This window comes from Hetaerina americana, unplaced genomic scaffold, assembly GCF_022747635.1.
Source record: "Hetaerina americana unplaced genomic scaffold, ioHetAmer1.1.p SCAF_28, whole genome shotgun sequence".
Lineage (NCBI taxonomy): Eukaryota > Metazoa > Arthropoda > Insecta > Odonata > Calopterygidae > Hetaerina > Hetaerina americana.
Genome location: NW_027286852.1, coordinates 4,207,252 through 4,231,101, shown reverse-complemented (window position 1 = coordinate 4,231,101; position 23,850 = coordinate 4,207,252). Strand labels below are relative to the sequence as shown.

Sequence of the window (23,850 nt, the reverse complement as noted above, 5' to 3'; positions counted from 1 at the left end):
GGAAGTAAGAAAGGAAGAGCTATGGTAACAGTTAGAGATAAGTCGGGTAAGATAACAGTTGACGCAGGAAAGATCCAAGAGAGATGGAAGGAGTATATAGAAGAACTGTATAGTAAAGAACTTTGACCAACAAAGTTAGACATTGAAAAAGAATATGACGTAGAGGAAGATAGCTTACGTCCAGGCATACTAGACGATGAGATAGAAAGGGCATTAAGGGAGATGAAACTAAATAAGGCTGTGGGGGTGGATAACATTCCCGCGGAGCTATTGAAATGTTTAGGAATATTTGGGAGGAAGAGGCTATATGGGCTCATTCGTAGTATATATGAGGAAGGAATCTGGCCGGAAGACTTTAAGATCAGTTTTAGTTCCTATTCCGAAAAAGGTAAAGGCTACATCATGTGAGGACTACAGGATAATAAGTTTGATATCCCACGCAGCTAAAGTTGTTCTCAGGATCATAAACAAAAGGATAGAGAGTAGGGAAAATGATTACTCAGGGGATGACCAGTTTGGGTTTAGGAAGGGGAGAGTTACGCGTGATGCCATTACCGTAATAAGATTATTAATCGAGAGGAATATAGAATACAACCAGGATGTATTTGCCTGTTTTGTACATTTCGAAAAAGCGTTTGATAGAGTGAATTGGGAAAAACTAATGAGTATACTGCAGAAAATAGGAATAGATTGGAGGGAAAGGAGGCAAATCGGCAGCCTGTACATGTCTCAGACTGCTCAGGTGCGGGTGGGGAACGGGGAGTCCGGATGGGCATTGTTAGGAAGAGGTGTAAGGCAGGGTTGCCCATTATCACCGTTGCTGTTCAACCTGTATGCAGAGGAAATGACTAAAGAGGCATGGGAAGAACTGGAGGTAGGAATGAAAGTGGGCGAGGAATTCGTAAAATCATTTAGGTTTGCTGATGACCAAGCTTTAGTTTGTCAGTCAGCGAAGGGGTTGCAAGCATTGCTTAGTGAATTGGAAATTTAGTGCAACACGTATGGGATGATAATCAATATTAATAAAACAAAGGTTATGCGATTTTCTAGAAAGAAATAGGCTAAGCCAAACATTAAAATAGGAGAGCAAAAACTAGAGCAGGCAGAACAGTTTACGTATCTCGGTAGTGTTTTGTACCAACACGGTCAAAGTAGTAGGGACGTAAGGAGAAGAATTGCGCTAGGCAAAGAGGCTTCCTCAAGGAGAAGGGAGTTGATGACGGGGACGTTGAGTAAGGATGTTAAGAAAAGACTAGTAAAAACTTTGATATGGAGCGTAGCTATGTACGGTGCGGAAACGTGGTCATTGAAGCAGGAGGATAGACTTAGACTGAAGGCTTTTGAAATGTGGCTGTGGAGAAGGATGTAGAAGGTGAAATGGACAGAGAAGAAAACAAATGAGGAAGTACTTGGTATGGTGGGCGAAGAGAGGGATTTATTGGGAGAAATCCTATGGAGGCAGGAAAAGTGGATGAAGGGGGTATTGACCGGCAGTGGGATGTTGCAGACTGTGTTTGTGGGGAGAATGTTAGGCACACGAGGAAAGGGCAGGAACAGAATAGGGATGCTGGACGGGATGAAGGGAGGAAGGAAGTAGTCAGAGATTAAGAGGGGCCTGATGTAGAGTAGGATGATGGATTTTGTGTTTTGCTAGGAGTAATAAAATATTTATTTGGTAGTTGTGTCCATCAAATACCTACCTTAACCGGTAGATTACCTAATAATAATAACTGTCCTAGGGCCTCTACACATTTTTCTGCCATGACCGGTACGCGCCCTGGAAGGCGTCTCCAGGACCTCCCGCAAGGTCTTTGCCACGGCTGATTGAATCTTTTCTATGGACGAAAAACGGGTTCCTTTCAGAATGCCTCATTCCGAGGGAACAAAAAGAAGTCAGCTGGGGCGACGTCAGGACTAGAGGGGGGTGGGGCAGTGTTGGCACCTCGTGTTTGGCCAGGAACTTGCGGACTCGTAGCGTGTTGTCGTGATGGAGTTGCCAAGTAGCGGAGATGTCTTTCTTGGCCCGATTACCCTTTTTCGGAGTCTTTCAAGCACATCCACGCAGTAGGCAGAGTTAAATGCCTGTCGATGAGGAGCTCCTTATGGACAACTCCTTTACAGACGAAAAAAACAATGAGCATTTTCTTCACTTTTGATTTGCTGATTCTTGCTTTTTTGGGCTTGGGGGAACGGTCGGTGTGCCACTCCGAGCTTTGGCGTTTGATTTTGCGTCGCATTGAAAAACCTAGGTTTCACCTCTGTTTCATTTGGACAATGTCATCACCAGTGATGACATTGTCCACATAATCAAGTTCATTTTCAATACGTTGCAAAAGTTCACTATAAATTTCCGCTTGATCGGTATTTCGTGACATGGTCGGCGCGCAGAAGTTTACAATAACTGACGTCCTACCGCTTCCACGGTTTGGAGAGCACTGAGACCGGTTTCGCGGCAAAGCTTGGCGTCCCCCCCTCCCACCTACTCCAAGTGGTTTGATCAATAGAAGTGGCGCGGGAAATTCAATGGCATTACTTTTGGAACGCAACCTGTACTCACAGCGTGTAGCTTTGCTGGCTGTGGAAGCTCCCAATGAATAAATAGGCGGGTAGGTATTCACACCAGTGTTTCCTTCGACAAAAATGGTCATTTCGAATAAAATTCAGCCTACTTAAAACTCAGTACTCGTAAATATGTACTTGTATTAGGTAACCAGAAATCGAAGTAGTCATTGAAATCTGAATGCAGAATACTATTTCTTTCAAATATTGGAAGAGGTTAAGTAGTCTAGTTTCGTTTAAAAATATTATTGCTCGGTGTTGTTTCGGACTTATCTCCAAGAATATAGGGCATACCCCCATAGACTTTGACTGCTCCTCACGGAAGTGGGCCACGCTGATTTCACGGACTTCATTGCGCGAAATATATTATTTAGTAGCGACCAACACATTTCCCTCCACGGCCACGCTTCTCGTCGAGTCCTTTACAGCACTGAGAAGCGCCTCGGGGACACCCGATGCTTCTTCCGCCGCTGCATCGGCCTTCTCATTTACGGATATTCCAATATTCCGAGAATCCATAGAAGTAACTATTAAGTTGGTCGGATTTATATGTTATAACAAACACCGATTCAAGCGCACATTTCCCTGGATTTAGTGATTCTCCAAACCACTACCAGCATTTCAATGTCGTCACACCCTCACCTTTCACGACCAGACCGGAGCCTTAGTCCCCTCAACGGTGATGGGCAAACCCCACATCACCCTCGCAGCAAAAATCGCTTCCCACCCATTCGGAAATAATATATCATGCTGATAAAAATTTGGAGACAGACGCTCGTTAACTAACTTCCGGACTAACGGAAAGTAAGTTTTTTGCAGGCATCACCAAATAAACTTGCAGTAATGTATGTTACTTGTTAATAAAGTTACCACTCTTCAAGAATGTCGCAAGAACAGGTAATAGGGAATTTTCTCCCCAAAACCAGAGAGAGAATTAGAAGTGACAGGGATGCAGACTTAACATCTAGTACCATTCCAATACTCTTTTTTCTCTCTCTCTAGTGCAATAGTAATGTTTGAAAAACTTAAAGAGGAAATTTGAACCATTACTACCAAAGCTGTACCACAGCTGTGCCACTAAGTTACAGAGTCCTAGCTGACGTGCAGTAATTTTGCCGACATGAATCACCAGAGTACTACATAACTCCTTGCATGTGGACCCTCCTCGCGAATTACCTCTTCTCTCTCGCTCCACAACACACTTAGGTGGAACTGAAAACACCTCCGTTTCCATGAGTTAGCTTTGATGTCCTCTGTTCCTGGAGAAATTAAGCTGTGGGGTATGCAACGTTCGATATGGATTAACCAGTACCCAAAAGCACTTAAAACAGCCACTTTGTCTCTATCTCACCCTCTTCTTTCTCCCTCATCTTCACTGGCATCGTTCACTGAGTGAACCTCATGTTGGCATGCTAAAACTTGAACCACATAATTCAATGATGTATGCACCCTAGCGATCAGAGCCGAGGCAACATGACTTGCTCATCTCCCAAACTTCTCCAGAGGCATTGGTGATAAGAGGTAAGACAATGAAACCATCCCTACCCACTCATCTTCCAGAAGGGGCTATGGAAAAATCCCTCAGATTAAGTTAAGGAATCAGAATTAGGTGGATGTTCCAGTAGATTTTCTCCAGGTTCGCAAAATAAAATTCTTTGAGAGAAACTGCTCTCTTAAGACCAATGGGAGTGATCACCAACCTTCCTGGTGGAGGCCAGAGGTTGGGTCTTCAAAGGAGAACAAGGAAATTCTTTCAAGAAGCGAAAAGCGGCTGCTTGCAAGGCTGGGAACGCCTCTCATCCATCTTTCAGTCATGGAACGGTGATTACCCTCCAGCATTTTGACACAACAACATTATTTGATGCCTGATTAATTAATTCAGCTCATTTAAATCTGTGAAAGTGGATGAAATATTTCCAGGGCTTTTTCATGGGGACAAGGAACAATTACTACTACCTTTGATGAGGATATTTCACTTTTCCCCAGCACAAGGATATATACCCAGGGCAGACCTTGCCCTTCAGTTACACAGGTTTGCGGTTGTGCTACACAAGACCCTCAATGGCATCACCTACACCAACCAACATCAGTCGATGATAAACCCTCATCCTGGCAACACCCGCTTTTGCCACGTGTATCCATTCTTTAGACGTATGAACCTTGAGCAATTTCAATTTGTCATTATCATTTAACACCCTTACTGCCCCCTAATCGACCACATTTGTTATACCTGCTAGGTCGTATCGTACCCACTACGTGTTGACCCCGACATTACCAAGCTTCCGCGATCTTTTGTTTAGGCAACCGCGCGAATTTTATTCTATGCTTCATGCCGTATTAATTGTTACTGTTATATTTTACTGCGGGAACAAATGCCAAACTGTGAAATGAATTCAAAGTCGGACGTCCAGAAACGCATGGCCGCGCGTATGCCGCCATTTTCTCCTGAGAAGCCGCAGCTCTTGTTTGCGCCACTGGGCTTGCGCAGTTTTCATCTATCCGACATCACAGATGATAGCGTAAATTGTGCTTGGTGGTGGTGAGTCCCGACACCAGATGCGCACAGGAGATGGAAGATATTCTATTGAATCCACCGGCGACCGAAAGTATCATTGGTTGCGCGAGGAGTTGGTCGGTTGACTATCGGTGTCAAGAAATCGCCAATCGCCACCTAACGGGGCGTAACGCTCTTAGGTGGCGATTGCTGATTTCTCCATTCTTGGGTCTTTGACGTGAATTACTGTGGCAGTTTGTGGTGGCTGATGCCCGTCATCACTGCTGATGCCCCTTCGGCCTTATAGCCTTTTGGAGGACATCGGGGGTTAATGCTCAGCTCAACGACTGTTGGGAATAGTTGCTAATCATAACGCTGCTCAAGTCCACATTGCCAACGGATCATCTCCTAATCGCAGCCTCTTGGCAGACTTCTCCGTCATTACAAGGCCACCACGAGCATCCAGGCATGTACAGCACGCTACGCAATGTCACATCCACATGGTCCCTGGCCTCACGGTGAAACCAAGAGCCCGTTACCCAAATCCCGATAGACTGACAACAGCGAAGCGAGAGTTTGAAATAACTGTGAATACAGGCTAACAGTTTCAGGCTAAACTTTGTGGAATTCTTTCATGGTGAGGGTGAAAGAAAGAGAAAAAACACTTTGCACTTCCACACACTTTTAATATAACAACACCCCCCCCTTTGTACCGTCTGCATCCAATGGTTCCCCCTCACCTTCCCTTCACCCACCAATGATTGCTACCACCCCTCTCCCTGACTTCCCCTACCTGGCTCCTGGCTATATAAGTTGAATAATTTTGTTGTATTGTACCTGAAGATGATGCCCAGCATCGAAACCATGGTCGCGTTGTATTAAACGTGAGTGGAAGTGCAAAATTGGTTTTTTCTCTTTCTTTCACCCTCACCGTGAATATAGGCATCGATCGAAGGTCCGGTAGCAGATGTAAGCTCTTCTTCATATGGCTCCCAAAAGCAGTGATGAGTGGTGCCTGCATCACCATTGATGGGCTTTTAACTCCAGAACCGTTGCACCTTCCCCCATTTTGAAGACTTCAGCCAAGGTGTGGAAAAGTAGTTTTCTCTCAAATTGATTTAGCTCGTGCTAAATAATGCTAACTAGATCATTCTTCCCACATCCCAAAGACTACCATCATCACTCCACTTTGGCCATTTAAATTCCCATACCTAACGTTTGGCCTCCGGCACGTGGCTCCACCCTTCCTGAGATTTTTTGACAAGGTGCACAAAGACCTTCTATTTGCACACACTTACACTGGCAATATTTTAATCGCATCCACTATCAAAAAGAAGCACAGTGATTGCCTCAAAACCTTGCTTGGCTGGTAGCAAGAGTACGGTGAGCTCATTAATTTTTCTAATTAATTAATTAATCTGGAAAAGCATTTCTGGCAAGGTAGAAGTAAATTCTCTAGTGTTTGGTCCCCAAAGAAGGCCTCTGCCGCAGAAATTGGAAGCAGTGCTCAATTTCCCCTTCCTGTCTACTGTTTGGAAGTCGAGGCACTTTGTGCAGTTTTTGAACGGCCATTTTTATTACCATTCCATCCCCAATGCTGGCTAAATGCAGCCTCCAATCTCATATCTCCTGATGGGCAATCCAAATACTGAGCGTGCCATCCAGTAGACCCCGGAGGCGAAATCAAGCTTCCTTGCCTCAAAGAGAACAATTAGTTGCTGTACACCATCAGTGCATCCCAATGCTACTTCCACTTTTTGTTTCTTCACAAATACTTTTAACTCATCCATTGGCAGTTCACCAGCAGCTCTCCCCAGATGGCTGGCAGACACTTGCCTCATGGACTAAGAAGCTAAAGAGACAGCAGCAGTACGGCCTACAAAGCAGTCCTCCTGTTTCGTCACATGGATGAATGGTGGCACTTCACTATACTTGCAAACCATAAGCCTCCAACTTTTGCTTCCTCAGAAACACACAATAAGTGCTCTCCCTGCCAGTCCTGGCATTCAGACTTCATTGGACAGACCACCTTCCTAAGCTCATGTTGGGCATGTGCACCCCATGGAAGGACGACATGCAGCCTTCCATTGGCCTCTTCAGTTTTGGGAACAAGATAAAGTCACTGAAGGCCAGATCTGGGGATTGCAGTGGCTGCGGCATCATTAGCGTATTGTTTCGGGCCAAAAATTCACGCACAACTAACGATGTGTGAGCAGGGGCATTGTCATGGTGCACAAGACAATTTGTTCTTCCACAAATCCAAGTGTAGTTTGGCTGATTGCTTCCCACAGATTGCACATGACTTGCAGGCAATATTCCTTATATACCGATCTACCCTGCGGCAGGAACCCGTGATGCACCATGCCTCTGTAATCGAAGAAAACTGCAAGCAAAACTTTCACATTCGACCAAACTTGGTGCACTTTTTTCGGTCTTGGCTCGTGCTGCAGCTTCCATTGGGATGATTGAGCTTTAGTTTCCATGTCATAACCATAAACCCATGGTTCGTCACCAGTTGTGACCCTCTGGAGCACATTTGGGTCGTCGCGGACAGAGTCCAACACCTCATTAGCAATCAATGTTAATGCGTTGCTGTTTTTGGTCAAAATTGAACAATATAGTTACGAATTTCGTGGCGAAGCGTGTCATGCCCAAATCATTGGTAAAAATCAAATGGCACAAGCCAATCAATATGTTTAGGTCCTCAGAAACTTCTCTAATGGTGATTCGACGATTGGCCAATACTATTTTCTGCACTTGATCAATATTTTCATCCGTTGTTGAAGTGCTCGGGCGTCCTTGGGTATGCTCTTCATCCTTCACATTTTCTCGACCCTCTGAGGACATTTTGTACCACCGTTAAACGCTGCTTCAGTCGAAGGTTACTTCTCCACTCTAACTTTGCCACAGTTGGCATTCAGAATGCATCCGCGCTCTTCATTTTGTTTTCCATACAAAATTTGATACAGATTCTTTGATCCATTTTTTGGAACAGGCAAAAATGGAAGACAAGCCAAAACACGCCCCAGCAAAACAGCTATCAACAATTAACTGAACATTCAAAATGGCCGAACTTTTCGGAATAAGGGAGAGACATAAGTACCATACATAACGCCAGAAAAAAATCAAAAATCAAATACCCGTAACCCGCAAACATTCAAAATTCGTGATACTTTTTGAACAGACCTTGTATATACGCAGTATACAATACTCCCTACAAGTGGAATTGAAGAGGGGCTTAATATAATGTTGGAGATCGGGTTGTTTTGTCAGGATAGGCTAGGAATTTTATTGCTGTACTATTGCACAGTGTCCATTAAAAAGCTACCTTAATTGGTAGATTATCAATTTTAAAAAATGAATCTCATCGATGCAACAATTTCAGAGTGTAAAAATCATTCGCCTTGACTGGGATCCCAGTCAAGGCGAATGATTTTTACACTCTGAAATTGTTGCATTGAAATGCACATTAGTGGATGACTCCGTTAAAAGTTACTGTTGCGGCATCTCCCGCAGTTTCTTTGGAATGAATCTCATCTCAAGTATTACTAATCTTGAATCAGTGCTACTCATGAAACATCCATATACGCCCAAAGATCGCATTGATATAGCAACTATACAGCATTCAATTTTTTTTGGCAATCCCAAAAGAGCTCAATTTCAAAGGTTGCACACAGAGAAATGAGATCAAATCGTGTCAATAATTAATCATATATTCTCACATCACGACATTTACACTCACAAGCATACATTTCGCGGGCACACAATTTATTTAAAAACATTCCACCCTCTCCATCATCATAACTCTGTATGCGCAGATGTTCCTGAAAATAATACAAAAGGAAAATTAGCATTCAAAGACATTCGTAACGAGAAGAAAATATTATCTAAAAATAAGTCAGATTGATTGCAACAAATATCAATTAACTTTGTTAATGAACCAAAATGCTTTAAACATAAAATTTATGCTTCAAAAGACAATATATTGTTTATTTTGTGCATATTAAAGTGACTTCCTGAGCATGAACAAGCTTAATAGAATATTTTAAGAAAATGTTTTGAAAATCCATCAAAAATATTGAAAAAAAAGGTAATTATACTCAATAAAAGATAAATTATGTATTCAGCTAGAAACACACAGCCAATTGGTGTACGAGTTCAGCATCAGTTTAATCTAACGGGAAACGCATGCCTGCTGACAATATGGGAATACAATTAAGCTAGTGGTAACCATGAATATTCAAACTCCTACTGAAAAGACCTGGATTAATTGTGCAAAATGTCACTTTGCAAAATCTTCAACTTTGGTCATAAAACATAAAACTTTCAATACCAACGAAGATGGTGTCAACTATTGGCTGCAACCATGTAAGGAGTCCATCCCACTGCCAGCATTGAATCTACGAGGGGGGGGACCCAGAAGTAACGGGAATAGGGCTGCGGTGGGGAGCGAGAGTGGGGGAAGCCTGTTTGGTTGGTTGTACGTCAGGCTCACGCCACCTGCGTCAGTATGCGCAGCACCGTCCCTGTGACTGGATCGGTCTGCCCCTGAGAGCTGTTTCAGTGAAACAACTTTTTTCATTTCGACAAAAAATGTGATGGTGGATTATCAAAAGCAACGCACTGCAGTGAAATTTTGATTCCTGTTGGGGGTATTGGCCACGGAAACTATTGTAATGCTGAAGACTGCAAATGGGGAAGCTGCCCTAAGCAAAACCAGACTCTACGAGTGGTTTACACGTTTTAAAAATGGGGAAATGTCAATTGAATACCAACCCCGTTCAGGCCGCCCTTCAACAACAAGAAGAGACAAAAACGTCGACAAAATCAATGCCCTTATTTGTGAAGACCGTCGCAAAACAATTGATCAACTCTGTGAAAGGTTTTGAAGACATTGAGGGAGTTTGAGGGCCCTCTGGGTGAGAAGCCAGTACGATAGCCACCGCACCACCTCAATCCCCGTCAGTATAGAATCTTTCATCAAATGTATGGCTGACGTGTGCGCATGTGTGTGTGTGGCATAATTCAAGGAGAAGCCTCCTTCCTTACCGTGGCGTCTCCGAGCGTCCTCTCCGTGATCCTCTTCTGCCCCAACTGACTCCAGGATATGCTTTATCTCCTCATCATACTCTTTCCACTCCTTCACTATTCTCATTGCAGCCGTGAGCTTTGCTTCCTTGGTCAGAGGGTTGTTACACTGTGAATTGATGAAATTTCATGAAAGGACAGCACGACATCCAGTTTCAATACCATCTCAACCGGCCACATCAGGATCAACATCTTAGACCTGGCTTCCAGAGAGATCATGCATAACGATGTCATCTTACCACCATTCACCTTACAAAAGCCACAGGACGACATATAAAATGTTTTACAGGGACAATGCCATTGATGGCTACATTTAAACCAAACATAATGTGGAGCTAACATTTGCACTCCTACAGAATTGCAATTTAGGAGTTTATGTCATGCATAACATTCCATGATACACAAGGATTGTATAAAAATAATCGGTAACAATTTTCCCCTGATGTGTGTGCTTGAAGTGCCAAAATCAGACCATCAGTGAAGTGTATGCATGATTGCAGATCGCATTATTGGCATTGATAAGATGACAGTGCACACCCTTATCACTGAAAATTTGGCAATGCGAAAGATCTGCGCTAAACTCGTACCTAACGTCTTCGGATGGACAACCTAGTGCAGAGTCAAGGGCGCCTGCTTGCGAAGACCTTCTGCAACAGCATCACCACAATTCCCCTACCTCCTCACAGGCCCGACTTGGCACCAGCAGACTATTTCCTATTAATTATGAAAGTGAAATCCACCATCCATCGAAGGACACGATCATAATGGGCCTTCAGTGCCGTCAAAGAAGCTTGCAGGCATACCCTCAAGTACCTTCCGCCTACCAGGGAGCCTTCGAGTTGTGGAAAAGCTGCTGGCAAAAGTGTGTCGACCCTTCAGGGATGTATTTTGAAAAATTTTGAGGCAATGCAGCATTATCTGAAATAAATCTATTTTTACGAAAATTTTCCGGACATTTTCATACAAATCACATATACCATACTTGAGCCTGCATACCCAGAAATCTTCAGTAAATAATCTACCAAAATTTCCTTTTTTGAAACAATTTTGGATATTTGTGGAGGGAGGAGGGAAGTGAAGAGGGGAGGGCTGGTTTTAATTCAGGGCTGGCTTCTATTTGGGCAGATACAAGTATTTTTCCTAGATGCAAACAAGCTATACAATCCTTGCTATCACAGTCCCCTTGCTGTAGTGTAAGAGAGACAATATCCTTCCATTACATCCAAAGTAACGCGTAAATGCTTCCATTGCTTCTCCTGGTGTTTGACATACTTGGTGCAAATCTCATAATGAATCATAGAGAAACACATATCAATCAAAGAATGCTCAGCAAATAGGAATGGCACAATTTTGCTCAATGAACTGAGGCATTGGGGAAACAACCACACCATTTGTTACATTCATTTCAAGAAACGTTTTGGATTAACAATGAAGGAAGAGAAAATTTTTTTTAAATCACCGAGAAGGAAATGTTTTCTGCCTCATACAATGCAACTTCATGCATGATATTTAAAGATAAACAAATACAGTCAATTCCATTCAAATTTTATCTCTGATAAACTCCAGCTATCACTGATTACCAATGATGACAATGAACTTGAAAAGTCAACATACATACCAAGTCAATTGTTTTGGCATATTTCTTAGATTGGTCATCGCACCATGTCTCGCACCACAGCCACTCTTGCGGAAGGGATTTGATGGCCACCTGATGAATCATGTTATTCGGGAGGTCCTTTGTGCAAAAGAAATAATTCACAGATTACTGTCTCGCTTAAATAATATGTGTTCACACAAAATTTTAGCAAAATAGAGCAAAATCTGGACAATATTTTTCATGGATAACAAATGTATTTTAAAGAGTACACCACGGACCTGTGGTCAGCACCTGGTAAGTACAGGAGCAGTGAGAGAGCTAGTCTCTCTTAAAAGGCAGTGAAACAATATTGCCATCCAACACAACCCATAGCTAAGAAGGGAACTAGGGCGAGAAACCTGGTGCTTTGTGGCCTCCAACAGGGTACCCATGTAAGCTAATGAAGACTGGTCCAGCTGAAGAAACTACTTCAAGCAAAGCACACAAAAGAGCAAAAAATACCTGGTCCAAGTTGGAGAGTGAATTGGGATCTTGGCTTAGTGCCTGGTATTGCCCTCGCAGCCGGTCCCCCGCTGCTATCCTCCGGAATCGCTTCAGGTCCACCACGTAGAGAGCGCTGATGTGATAGCTACGGCCCTGGAGGTGATTCCGCCAGTAGCCCTGGTTCCAGAACCTGGAAATGGAAATATTTCAATGCTATGGGTAACACCAAAGCAGCATTCAGATTGAGAGAGCAACAGAAAGCAGATATCCCTGATCTGAAAATTGGCAACAATGAGGCTAACATTATGATTGATCACTTGATAGGCAGGTCAGGTATTAAGGATTCAGTAACTACAGCAGCATTTCCAAATTACTGAGGAGATTTACATTAACTGTGGGCGATTGAGGCTCAGGGAAGGCTTTGCTGATCCCAGGCACTAAACACTACAGCCCACTCCTGACTGTATTTCAGTGCTCTACTCTGGCGTAATAAATAAAAAATACATTTTTATCTTGATTATTATATTGCAATAATTAAAAATTTACGATTGCATTGACTGTCATGTTTATTATCTTCTCAAAATCTACAAAGCCAACAAATGCATCCCTATTTGTACTCTTCCCACTGGCACCTCTTTCTTCCTATCGCACAATGTGTAGTACCCACCCCCTTCCTAAATCCAATTTGATCTTCTACTAAGCAAACATTTGCTTTCCACTTCATCCTTTTGCTGAATCGTCCTATGCACTATCATTGTTGGTAGGAAGTCTAACTTATAAGTACTTAAGTCTTCACATACTGCTGTTTTTCCTTTTTTGCGATAGTATCAATCGAACCAATTCTTCCGACCAAATTCCTCATAAATGATACACATCATCCCATTAAAACACTCCCATCCACATTTCCCTAAATTCTTGAGTAATTCTCCAGGGATGTCATCTATTCCAATAGTCTTCCAGAGCCTTATTTCCTTTCTGTCTTTTCTACCTTGCATTCAAGTATCTCTCCCCCAATGGAATCGTCACTGGCATCAAACTCCCTTTCTGTGGGCAAACTCACTTGCCTATTACGGTTACCATGTAGCTCCTCCGATACATTCTTTTATCTTGACAGAACCTTTTCTGCTTTGATTAATATTTTACCCATTCCACCTCTATTACTGCACATGAAATTCTCATAGGAGCCAACCGACAGCTAAGGCCATTTGCGCCATTAGGAATGGATGGGAGAGGAAGGGTGGAGAGAAACCTGGCGTCCGCATTAGCCTACTCTTGTCGAAAGTCGTCCGCGGTTTAATGCCCCATCTAATGGATGCCATACTCATTCAAAGAACTCTCCGCAAGGAACCTCAAGTAAGTATTGGGATACCTCTGAAAAATATTTGTTGTCTCAAGGATTTGAACCCAGGCTGTCTTGGTGGGAAGCCTGTACGTAAGTCACCACACCATCCTGATCCCCTCCCCTTTTTAAATCATGACAATTCACCCACCTTCCAGGATAGCGCAACCATTTCAACCTGCCTCTGCAAACTCTTCCTTACTTCACACTGCTCGGCCCACTGCTTCTCTTACTTCCCACTAGTTCTCACGTCCACTTATTGCTTTGCTCCTGGTGCTTCCTTCGGCCCAATTCTGTCTTCACGTCTTCCATCACCCCTTCTCATCCATCCACCTAATCATATCTTCTGTGATACTGCATTTCCCAACCATTTTTATTATAGCATTTCTATTTTTCCACTTTGCATGGGGGTGATGGCCATTGTGCTAAGTATATACCTTTACTATTTAAAAAATTCTTATTTCCCTCCAATATCACAGTATTCCATTATTTTACTGATTGCAGGACAATACCATTCCCTGTCAACATGGACTTAATTCGGTAATTCTTAAAATCACATGCCCGAAGACAATTCATTGATCATTTCTCCAAAAAAGTTAGTCACTTTGCAAAACCACAAAAATAATTTGAATTTGGAGGATAAAATCCTCGAGGAACAATGTACCACACACAAAAACTCACCGCATAAATACTTATGGTCATGCAACCATTTAATTTTGAAATGGGTGGCTTCATGCAGCCCGGAGCAAAGCAAATGCAGATAGCATGGGTTTGACACTCACCTGAAGCCATCCATCTCCTTGCGACTATCACAGAATGGTGTGTAACCATATGGAGCCCCTCCAAGGTCCATGTCGTAGAGCTCCTTCATGTTGGCACGGACCACCTACACAAGGAAGACTCTCCCATTGAACTAATTCTGCACAACACAAGAGATATATCATCGCACTTCCACTTGAATAGATTCCCAATACTCAGCAAGGCAGAGGAGTCAATCAGAGTGCTACCACGGTATGTCTCCATACTTATTCAATTCATGCATGGCACGTGAAAACAACTCATGGCAGCATTTACACTGGTTGAGTCCAAATTTGCTATGAGAACATTCCCTACTGAATGTGACTGAAGCAGAAACAACAATATGAGCTTAGCCTGTTTTTGAATCAACATTAAAAAAGGATGGCAAAAGACTTCATACTTTTCCACAGACTTTATTTACAGATGTGACATTTTTCCCCGACTCGCACCATCACCAGGCACAGATTTCATTTGCATGCAGCACTGGAAGCGGTTGGAGGAGAGGGGAGGGGGATGGGGGATGGCCATGATTGGGGGGTGGGGTTAGGGTTATTCAAGGAAGGGAAGGGAAAGAAGCAGTGGTGCCGTGGCTACGACATGGCATGGGGGTCAGGTGGATGGGCATGAAGTTTCAGGAACAGATTTAGGGAAGATGAAAAGAACACATAGAAGGCCTATCTGGCAGAAGTTAGTTAGGAAATGAAATGTACAAGTACCAACTCTACAAAAAGAGAGGAATATCAGCAGGCTGTAGAGAAAATTATGGATGAGGTCAGGGAGCTACGTAGCAAAGAAGAAAAATGGGAACATCAAAACAGGGATATCAAAAGCCCCTAACAAAAGGAGAGGAAAAGGACAAAGAAACCATGGATGTACAAAAATACAGGGCATTCAAGATTTTTAAAATATAAAGGTATACTTCTTTGTTCGATGAGAAGGTTCAAACAAAGAAAAACTTGTTCCACATTTCTGAAGTGCCTGAGTTCCAAATACCACATTCTCTCTTTTCTAAGGGAGAACAAAATAATTCATTTATATTTTATTTCAGTTTAATTATATTGAATTGTTGTTTATAATTGTTACGTTGGACATTCATTCGTCAGCCAATGCAAAAAACTTTTATGCCCATTCTGGTTACCAAATGAATACAAGAGGAGCCTAGTCTCTACATACCTGGTCGGCATCAACAAAGATGATCTTCTTGATGCTCAAGGGGAATAGAACGTCTAGGAAGAGAATCTTGTAACCCCAAATAATGCGCTGCTTCTCCGTCTGCTGGTGGAGCCACCGTGGCCATTTGTACTGAACCAGCTCATACTCAAATTTATAAGCCTCGGCCAAGTGTGGTAGGAAGTCCTGCAAAAACGGGTGAATGACAACATTTGACAACTAGCTGTACCTATACTTAATGCATTTAGTAGTATCAACTTTAATTGATAGGGTGATTATAAATAGTGCTCCCGCAAACTCCATTTACAAAAAACTTTATTGCATAACTTTACCTTTAGAAATGTCACGGCATTAACCCACCTTTCAAGAATCCGAAGGTCGTTTTGACATTAAAAAAATATTTAACCATAATTTCCTACACTAGGATGTTTGAATTTGGATTAGAATTATTTATTTCAATACACTGTCTTTTATAATTTTTATTTCTTGCCTTTGTTGCATAACTTATTTCCATCTTGTATTTCTTTTCCTGAACAATCTTATGCCTGCATGTAGTCTATGCATGGCTTTTACATGGTAAAATATTGGTAAATTTGAGATGATATTTATACAGGGCTATATTTATTAAATATAGTTGTTTAGATAGATTTAGGTAGAGTTTTCATCTCATCAACTTAATGTCCCTTTCTTGAATTTACAAAAGTCTCTTTGACAGGGGATCAAAAAATTATAGGTACTTCTCCACAATACAGCTTTTTACAGGAAAAATGTTTTTCAGCATTTCTCAAATAATTAAAAAACTATTTGCTAAAAACACCTGATATTTTGGGCACATTCCTTTCGTACTACTAACAAAATAAAATAACACTCGATGATGAGCGTTAAGATGGTTGGTTGGTTTGACATGAACCCAGCAACGGGCCAATATCTTCTAAGGTTTACACTGTGCGTACCTTGAAAGTTGGAGAGAGGTAATTCTTGAGGAACCAGAACTTGACAGGAGTCTTGGTGTGCTTGAGTACGCTGAGCATCATGATGCGGATGAAGCGCTCGTACAGGTGGCCAGAGGCAAGCGAGAAGATGTTTATCCTCTCCTCGCCCCCACCCCCCGACAACTGCACGTCCCCTCCGTCCTCGCCCCCTCCTCCCCCAAATGTGCTGTGCAGGGAAAAGCAAACAAATGCCCTCTTTCAAACCAACTAAAAACATGGCGTTCAATTACTCCTCTAGGCACGACCCAAAAGAGCCTCAATCACAAAAGGGGATTGATTGCACAGAGAGATTAGCAGATATGAGGTGGGAAGTTACCAGGATGAAACAAGAACTAGCAGGACAGAAAAAAATATATATCAGTAGGATGTAAATTTATACGATTTACACTCAATTGCAAGTAAAAGCCAGAACAATATATGTAGGTGATACAAGCTGGGTAGCGGGTGCTACTTCAAAGTTTTATCACCACTGTCTGCAATGGAAGCCCAGTTTGATGGGTACCAGTAGTAGACTTCAATGGTAGAGTTCAGTCGTGATAATCTGGTCAGCACTAAGGTAGTGCACTGCTCAAGGAGGAATTTTCCATCTTAGATAATAAGGGAGGCTGTTTACTTTGAAGGATTTACGTATGAATGAGGATATTTAGGGGAAAGGGAGGGGAAAATAGGGATAAAGGTAAGAAGGAAATAGGTGTGGCCAGTAGTCCCCTAAATTAAACCAAGCGTCTATTCTAGAAAGCCTTTCTCTTCAATTAACTATATCGTAGAGCTTCCCCCAACCAAAATCAAATCACATCAAGCATACAAGGTTTGTATAAAAAGTATTGGTAACAAATTTTTCCTACCGTGCACTTGAAGTGCTTAATTCAGAACATGGGTTAAGTGTGTTCATGATCGATTTGGTATTTATTGAGGTGTGCTCGGTGCCATACAGATATAAACCAAATACCCTCAGCTCAGGAGGTCAAGCAGTCTGCCCAATAGGCTACCATGACTTGCCCTTTGATGAGCAAATGTGACAATGCAATCAAAGAGTGCTTGAGCAAAACCTGTCACTTGTCCACACAAACTCCACCCAATATAAGATGAAACAAGAGCATGATAATTTGCCCGTTTCTAAATTACAATTCATAATTAACGTGCTAGTATCACTTTACCAACACTTTTTCAAAGCCTGTAGCAACCCATTCATTACTGGTCTACTACTCATATCAAGATATTATGTTTTGGATAGATGAGGAAACAATGTTCAAATTTTGTCAGTCATAATGCAAAACTATACATCTGTAAGATTAAATATTAACCTTTTGTTTAGTGCAGTACAGTTATTTATAAGCTTATTCTGTTTATAATTTCTCTCAGACCAACTCAAATTGACTAAATTTTGAATTGCTGCACAGTGTACTAAGACAGAGGTACTATGTCACATGTTTTGACCCCTAGTTAACGGCCATTACTCTCCACATGCCAGTGTTGTGAGGCCTGCCGCAACCTAAATCCTGACACATTCGCCACCTCTCCCCTGAAATATTTTCCCAAAGGCCACCAAACCAGAGTGGGGGCCTGTCAATCCAAAGCAATCAACTATAAAACAATCATTGATGGTTGCCTACTGATCCTTCCACATGCATGGAGTACGGAAGTACCCACATTACTTGATGGACGATGAGTAACTGTTTGAATATTTTCAGCATCAGCATATACTCTAAAGGATTATTCAAGAAGGATTTCCATGTTCAACTGACTCCCAAATAATTGATTTGATTACGTCCATTGACCAGTTTGGATGTCAGTCCATCGACTTTACAGCTGAGCCAATGCATCAGCAGGTGCCAGTATGATGGGATTTCATTCCCAGGAATAATTAAAGCATTTCTCATTTCCATCTGGAGACCCCACATCATTAACACCAACCAATCAATATTGTTGAAATTCAATCAGATTTTCAGAGCATTTTATTGCCAGGCACGTGAGCAGTCAATATTCTTTGAGCTGGATACTCTGGAGTAAAGGCAGCAAGGTGTGACATAAACTTATGAAGGAAGGGGCTGACATTGAAGTCAAGAAATAGACATGCAGTCCAACCCAGAGAAAGCCACCTGATCGGAGATGGAGATGGATGGGAAGGATAGAGAGGGAGAGAGAGAAGCCGGTAGTCGGAAAAGCATCAGGAGAAGAGCAACTGCAGGCCCACGGATTCCCCAAACACCTCTATCATCATCAATGTCTCCATCCTGCGGAACAAATTTGAAAGTAATGATGATGGCATTAACGATTTTGCCACAGCCTATTAATCCATTTTCAAGATAATGATGACAATTCATTTGTTTGGAAACTAAAACAAGTAAAAACAAGCATGGGAGCCATGAAATGTAAGCGGTGATAGACAATGGAAATCGCAGGTTCAAAAATAAATGTGAAAACAATAGGAGGAAAAAATTAGTAAAAACAAATACTAAGATAGATATCATTGTTGTCAAGGTAAACTGATATGCGACATTTAATCCATAATTATGCAAGGTATGTCGGTAAAATGGAGCAAAAACATTAAACTAAAATTCTATAAGAAGGAGTCATCAGAATAATAGCAAAAATATACTTTTGCCTTAATTATCCATGGCACTGTTGCCAGATTCTACCTCAGATGACTGAAAACTTAAGAAAAGACAGAAGGTTTACTTGACATTTTTAAAAATAATGGCATATACTCACTATTTCATTAAGTCATTACTGAAAAATTGAAAGTACATGGAGATAAAAATAATGAAACTTTTGATAAAAGAACTTAGGCTGTCCTTTGAGAATGATAACTTAGGCTTTCCTTTGAGAATGATAACTTTTTAACTGTCCGTTTCAACTTCTATTTAGAAATAATTAGATCAAATGCACACTTTTCCACTCAAACTTGTAAGTGCCTCACAACTGGAGCACATCACTCATGGTAACCCCCTCTTCTATCAACACTTAACTGAGCTCTTGCTGGCGGGCTGATTCTCATTACAGATAAGCAATTTGCACCTACACCTGTGGCCCACACTTCCATCAGACTTTTATTCTCTTTCCTCTACTTCCACTTCAAAATATTTCTAACCACCTATGGTTATTACCTGGGGCCAATGGTTTTTTAGTCACTCTCAAAATACTTCTGTAAAATGAGCTCCCAAAATAGGAAGGGCTTTAGCTTCACTTAAAATTGGTGTGTTTAGCTACGTCACATAAATTTTCCATTTCATTAACATGCATTCTTAAGCATATCAGAACCAATTATTTATCTCATTTAATCAAAGTAAAGTACGATGCTGTCGGAAGCTTAAATTCTCCGTCTGGCCTCACCGCTCTGGCTAGTTGCATTGCCGGCAAGCGATTAACTCTGTCGGTTGAGGAGTCTGTTCCTCTCATTTCACCCTCGCGACGGAATTAGCAGATAAATTAAGAGTACCGAGGCCTGATTAATTATCTCCGTGTCAGGAGTGACCGGAGTCAATTATTTTCTCTACAACTGTTTCCATATGGCCAATGTTTGTTTGAGAGACTAATTGCATGTCCCCCATACTTGCCTCCCAATAACAATACTTCCCGTTTATTAATATTTTTTCAATATATGGATCTGTTTTGAATTTTATATAATTTTATGTAATTGTAATTATTGAGTAAATGTTATTCCATCACTTTTAGCAACAAGGTAAATGGAAACAATAGGGAATATAAATTCTCAGAAAATGTCATTCCTAGGAGTGATACTTGCAAATACTTAGGTGTATATTTAACTAAGGACTTAGGGTGGGGGCTAAATGTGGAGTACATCTTTGAGAAAGCTTTCAAAACTCTTCATTGGGTGATGAGAAACCTCAAAGGGAGCATTAGAGCAACCAAGGAGAAGGCGTATCAGACCCTAGTAAGACCAATTTTAGAGTACGCTTCTCTTGTATGGGACCCTCATGAAGAAGGTCATATTAAAAAATTGGAAAAGGTGCAAAGAAAGGCTGCCCGATATGTACTGGGGAAGCATAGGAGGATGGAGAGTGTGTCTGACATGCTAGAAACGCTGGGCTGGGAACCTCTACAAACTAGAAGGAAAGTAAGCAGACTTTGTGGAATGTTCCGAATTCTGAAGGGGGAGAAAGCTTGGACAGATCTTAAGAAAGAGGCGGGGAACCAAAATTTTATTGGCAGAAATGATCACAAATTTAAGGTAAAATGCCGGGCACAGAGAACAAATAAAAAAAAATGTTCTTTCCTAAAAAGAACAATTGTTGATTGTAACACCTTACCGGCAAAAATATTCGAACCCTTTCCTAATAGAGTGTATACTTTTAAGAATAGGTGTAAGGTATATACCTGTATGTAATAATTTGATTGATGCGTGGTGTATTGTATTATATGTAATAACTAAATTTTTTTAATTTATCTTTTTTTCTTGCTGAATAATGGTTGTAAATGGGATGGGGATTTGCTTGTTTTGTTAAAGAGATTTGTGTTTTGAAGTCTGATTTTATCCATTATCTTTTGCGATTATTTGGAACTTGTATGCCACCTGACAATGTCTATCAGCACATGTGTATTTTTAATAATAATAATATCATAGGGAATAGGAAATTTGACTACTATTGTGGGGATTAATAAGGGATTTTGAAGTAACAGTGAGCTAACAACATTAAATTACACAAGAGAATGAAAAAGGACTTATAACAAATTATTACTCATCTCAAGGTGCAGATCAAGTCCCTTAATCTAGTCGTTAGAAGGGCATACACTTTTGAACAGGCTGCATGGGAACACGAAATGGTTATCTAACAAAGCATAACCATTGCTTGGCATAATAATAAGATATTATCAATGTGGGATGTGAATTCGATGGTCTATTCATCTTAGCCCACCAATTCATCCAATTATTACTTTCAAATCTCTTTATTCCTTCGAAATTCGGCGACATCCCCCGTTACTTGTTTCCCCTAATTAGTCCATGCAATAATTAACTGCACAGTTAATCCGTTGTAATCTCACTTTTTTTGTAGTTCACCCAAATTGGTTTTATCTCACATGATATTCATCAGAAAATCGTTCTTTAGTACGTGCCGAATTAGTTTACCCTTTCTCTTGTCAATCCGTGGGATATCCATCTTAGCCAGGTTACGATGGGCTTATAAGATGTGAACATCCATGATACTGACATTATTATTATGTAGTTCCACACTTCCATGGTTTATCCGAGGGAGGATCAAATGAATACCTAGAAACTAAAATATCTTTCTCGAACGCAAAAAGGTTCTCGCTAATGTTATTTTCATGTGTATTTAACCTTGACGTGGTGGAAGGGCTTATGCGTTCCAAAGACCCCTAGAGCTGTGCTGGCAGGAGTAGTAATAATTGCTCCTGGTAGGGTCACCCATGCCAGATAGGTCGAAGGTTAGGAGCCAGACGAAAGGTAGTCCACGCAGCGTCTGTTCCTCAGTGAGGCGGCTGCAATGGCGTCTGACCCCAGTGGGGCGGCCAGTAAGTGATGGTGTTACGTTAAAAACACTATTGAGGAAGGCAACGTGAAACCACCTCAATTATCATTCCCAAGAAAAATACGATGGACTATACAGAGATTTTGAGTCCTGGCAACTACGGGGCTCAGCCCAATCGGCCGTGTGTCGTGCCCAGCAGCGGGGGAAGGCAAGGCTTCCGCGGTCGTCATCCCACGAAACCCTTGCAAGGGAAAACCAGCAGCAGAAGGACAGAAGACGAAGGAGAAGAAGGCCAAATAAGTTAGAATAGGAATGTGGAATGTTAGGACAATGATGAGGACAGGGAAATTGGAGAATGTTAAGCAAGAGATGGAAAGGGGCAATATAGATATTTTAGGTCTATGCGAGGCGAGATGGAAGGATTGCGGGGATTACTGGAGTAACAAGTATAGAATAATATACAGCGGCGGGGAGGAGAGTCAACGAGGGGTTGCCATAGTATTAAATGAAGAGGTAGGAAGAAGCGTAGTCAACATAGAGCAGGTAACGGATAGAATACTACTAGTAGAGATAAAAGCAGAACCGACGAACTTAGTTATTATTCAAGTATACATGCCACCGAGCAACTATAAGGAAGAAAAGGTCAATAGAATATACAATCAGTTATAAGACATAATTGCGTGTGTTCCTACAGGGAAACATTTGATAGTGATGGGGGATTGGAATACGACGGTAGGCAAAGGAAGAGATGGTGATGAGGTGGGGGACTACGGTTTAGGCACGAGGAATGATCGCAGGGAGAAAGCAGTTGAGTTCTGCAGGAGACAGGGGCTAGTCATCACCAACACTTGGTTTAGACACCACAAAAGACGCAGGTATACATGGAAAATGCCAGGTGACTCAGAAAGGTATCAGCTAGATTATATCCTGGTTAGACATAGGTTTAGGAACAGTGTGATAAATTCGCACAGCTTCCCGGGAGTGGATGCGGACTCTGACCACAATTTAGTTGTTATGAAATGTACTGTCCGTTTCAAAAAGATAAGGCAGGGGCGGCGAGTTAGAAAATGAAATGTAGAAGCATTAAATGGTTTGAAAAGGAAGGAATACAAACAGGCGGTAGATAAAATCATGGAGAATGGTAAAGAGCTAAGTACTATCAAAGAAAAATGGGAACGTATCAAGAAAGGGTTGTCTAAAGCCGCAAAAGACACTATTGAATCCATTAACGCTAAAAGGACTAGGAAGCCATGGATCACAGATGAGATGATTACAAAGATGGATGAGCGGCAAAAATGGAAGAATGTAAATACAGAATTAGGCAAACTGAAGTACAAAGAATTAAACAATAAATTGAGGCGGGCAACAAATAAAGCAAAAGAAGCATGGTGGAAGACGCAGTGCGAGGATATGGAAAGTCTGCAGAGGAAGGGTGAAATCGGTGCGCTGTACAGCAAAGTTAAATCTTTATCGGGAAGTAAGAAAGGGAGATCTATGCTAACAGTTAGAGATAAGGCGGGTAAGGTAATAGTTGACGCAGGTAAGATCCAAGAGAGTTGGAAGGAATATATAGAAGAACTGTATAGTAAAGAGCTTAGACCAACAAAGTTAGACATTGAAAAAGAATATGACGTAGAGGAAGGTAGCTTAGGTCCAGGCATACTAGACGATGAGATAGAAAGGGCATTAAGGGAGATGAAACTAAATAAGGCCGTGGGGGTAGATAACATTTCCGTGGAACTTTTAAAATGCTTAGGAAAATGTGGGAGGGAGAGGCTATATGGGCTGATCCGTAGCATTTATGAGGAGGGAATCTGGCCGGAAGACTTTGTGAGATTAGTTTTAGTTCCTATTCTGAAAAAGATAAAGGCTACATCATG

The 23,850-nt window shown here is 41.6% G+C and overlaps 1 protein-coding gene across 1 annotated transcript in view; it reads right to left on the bottom strand.

Annotated features, from left to right (window-relative positions):
* Window positions 1-8,745: 8,745 nt before the first annotated feature.
* Window positions 8,746-23,850, bottom strand: part of Uggt (UDP-glucose-glycoprotein glucosyltransferase) — a 77,073-nt gene continuing 61,968 nt past the window's right edge. The window contains exons 20-26 of the mRNA XM_071586971.1: window positions 16,482-16,686; window positions 15,532-15,714; window positions 14,343-14,446; window positions 12,240-12,411; window positions 11,760-11,876; window positions 10,103-10,250; window positions 8,746-8,877 (exon numbers count right to left, since the gene is read on the bottom strand). Of these exons, the coding sequence (XP_071443072.1) occupies window positions 8,852-8,877; window positions 10,103-10,250; window positions 11,760-11,876; window positions 12,240-12,411; window positions 14,343-14,446; window positions 15,532-15,714; window positions 16,482-16,686 (955 nt within the window). The 3' untranslated portion in view covers window positions 8,746-8,851. The remainder of the gene's footprint in view (window positions 8,878-10,102; window positions 10,251-11,759; window positions 11,877-12,239; window positions 12,412-14,342; window positions 14,447-15,531; window positions 15,715-16,481; window positions 16,687-23,850) is intronic.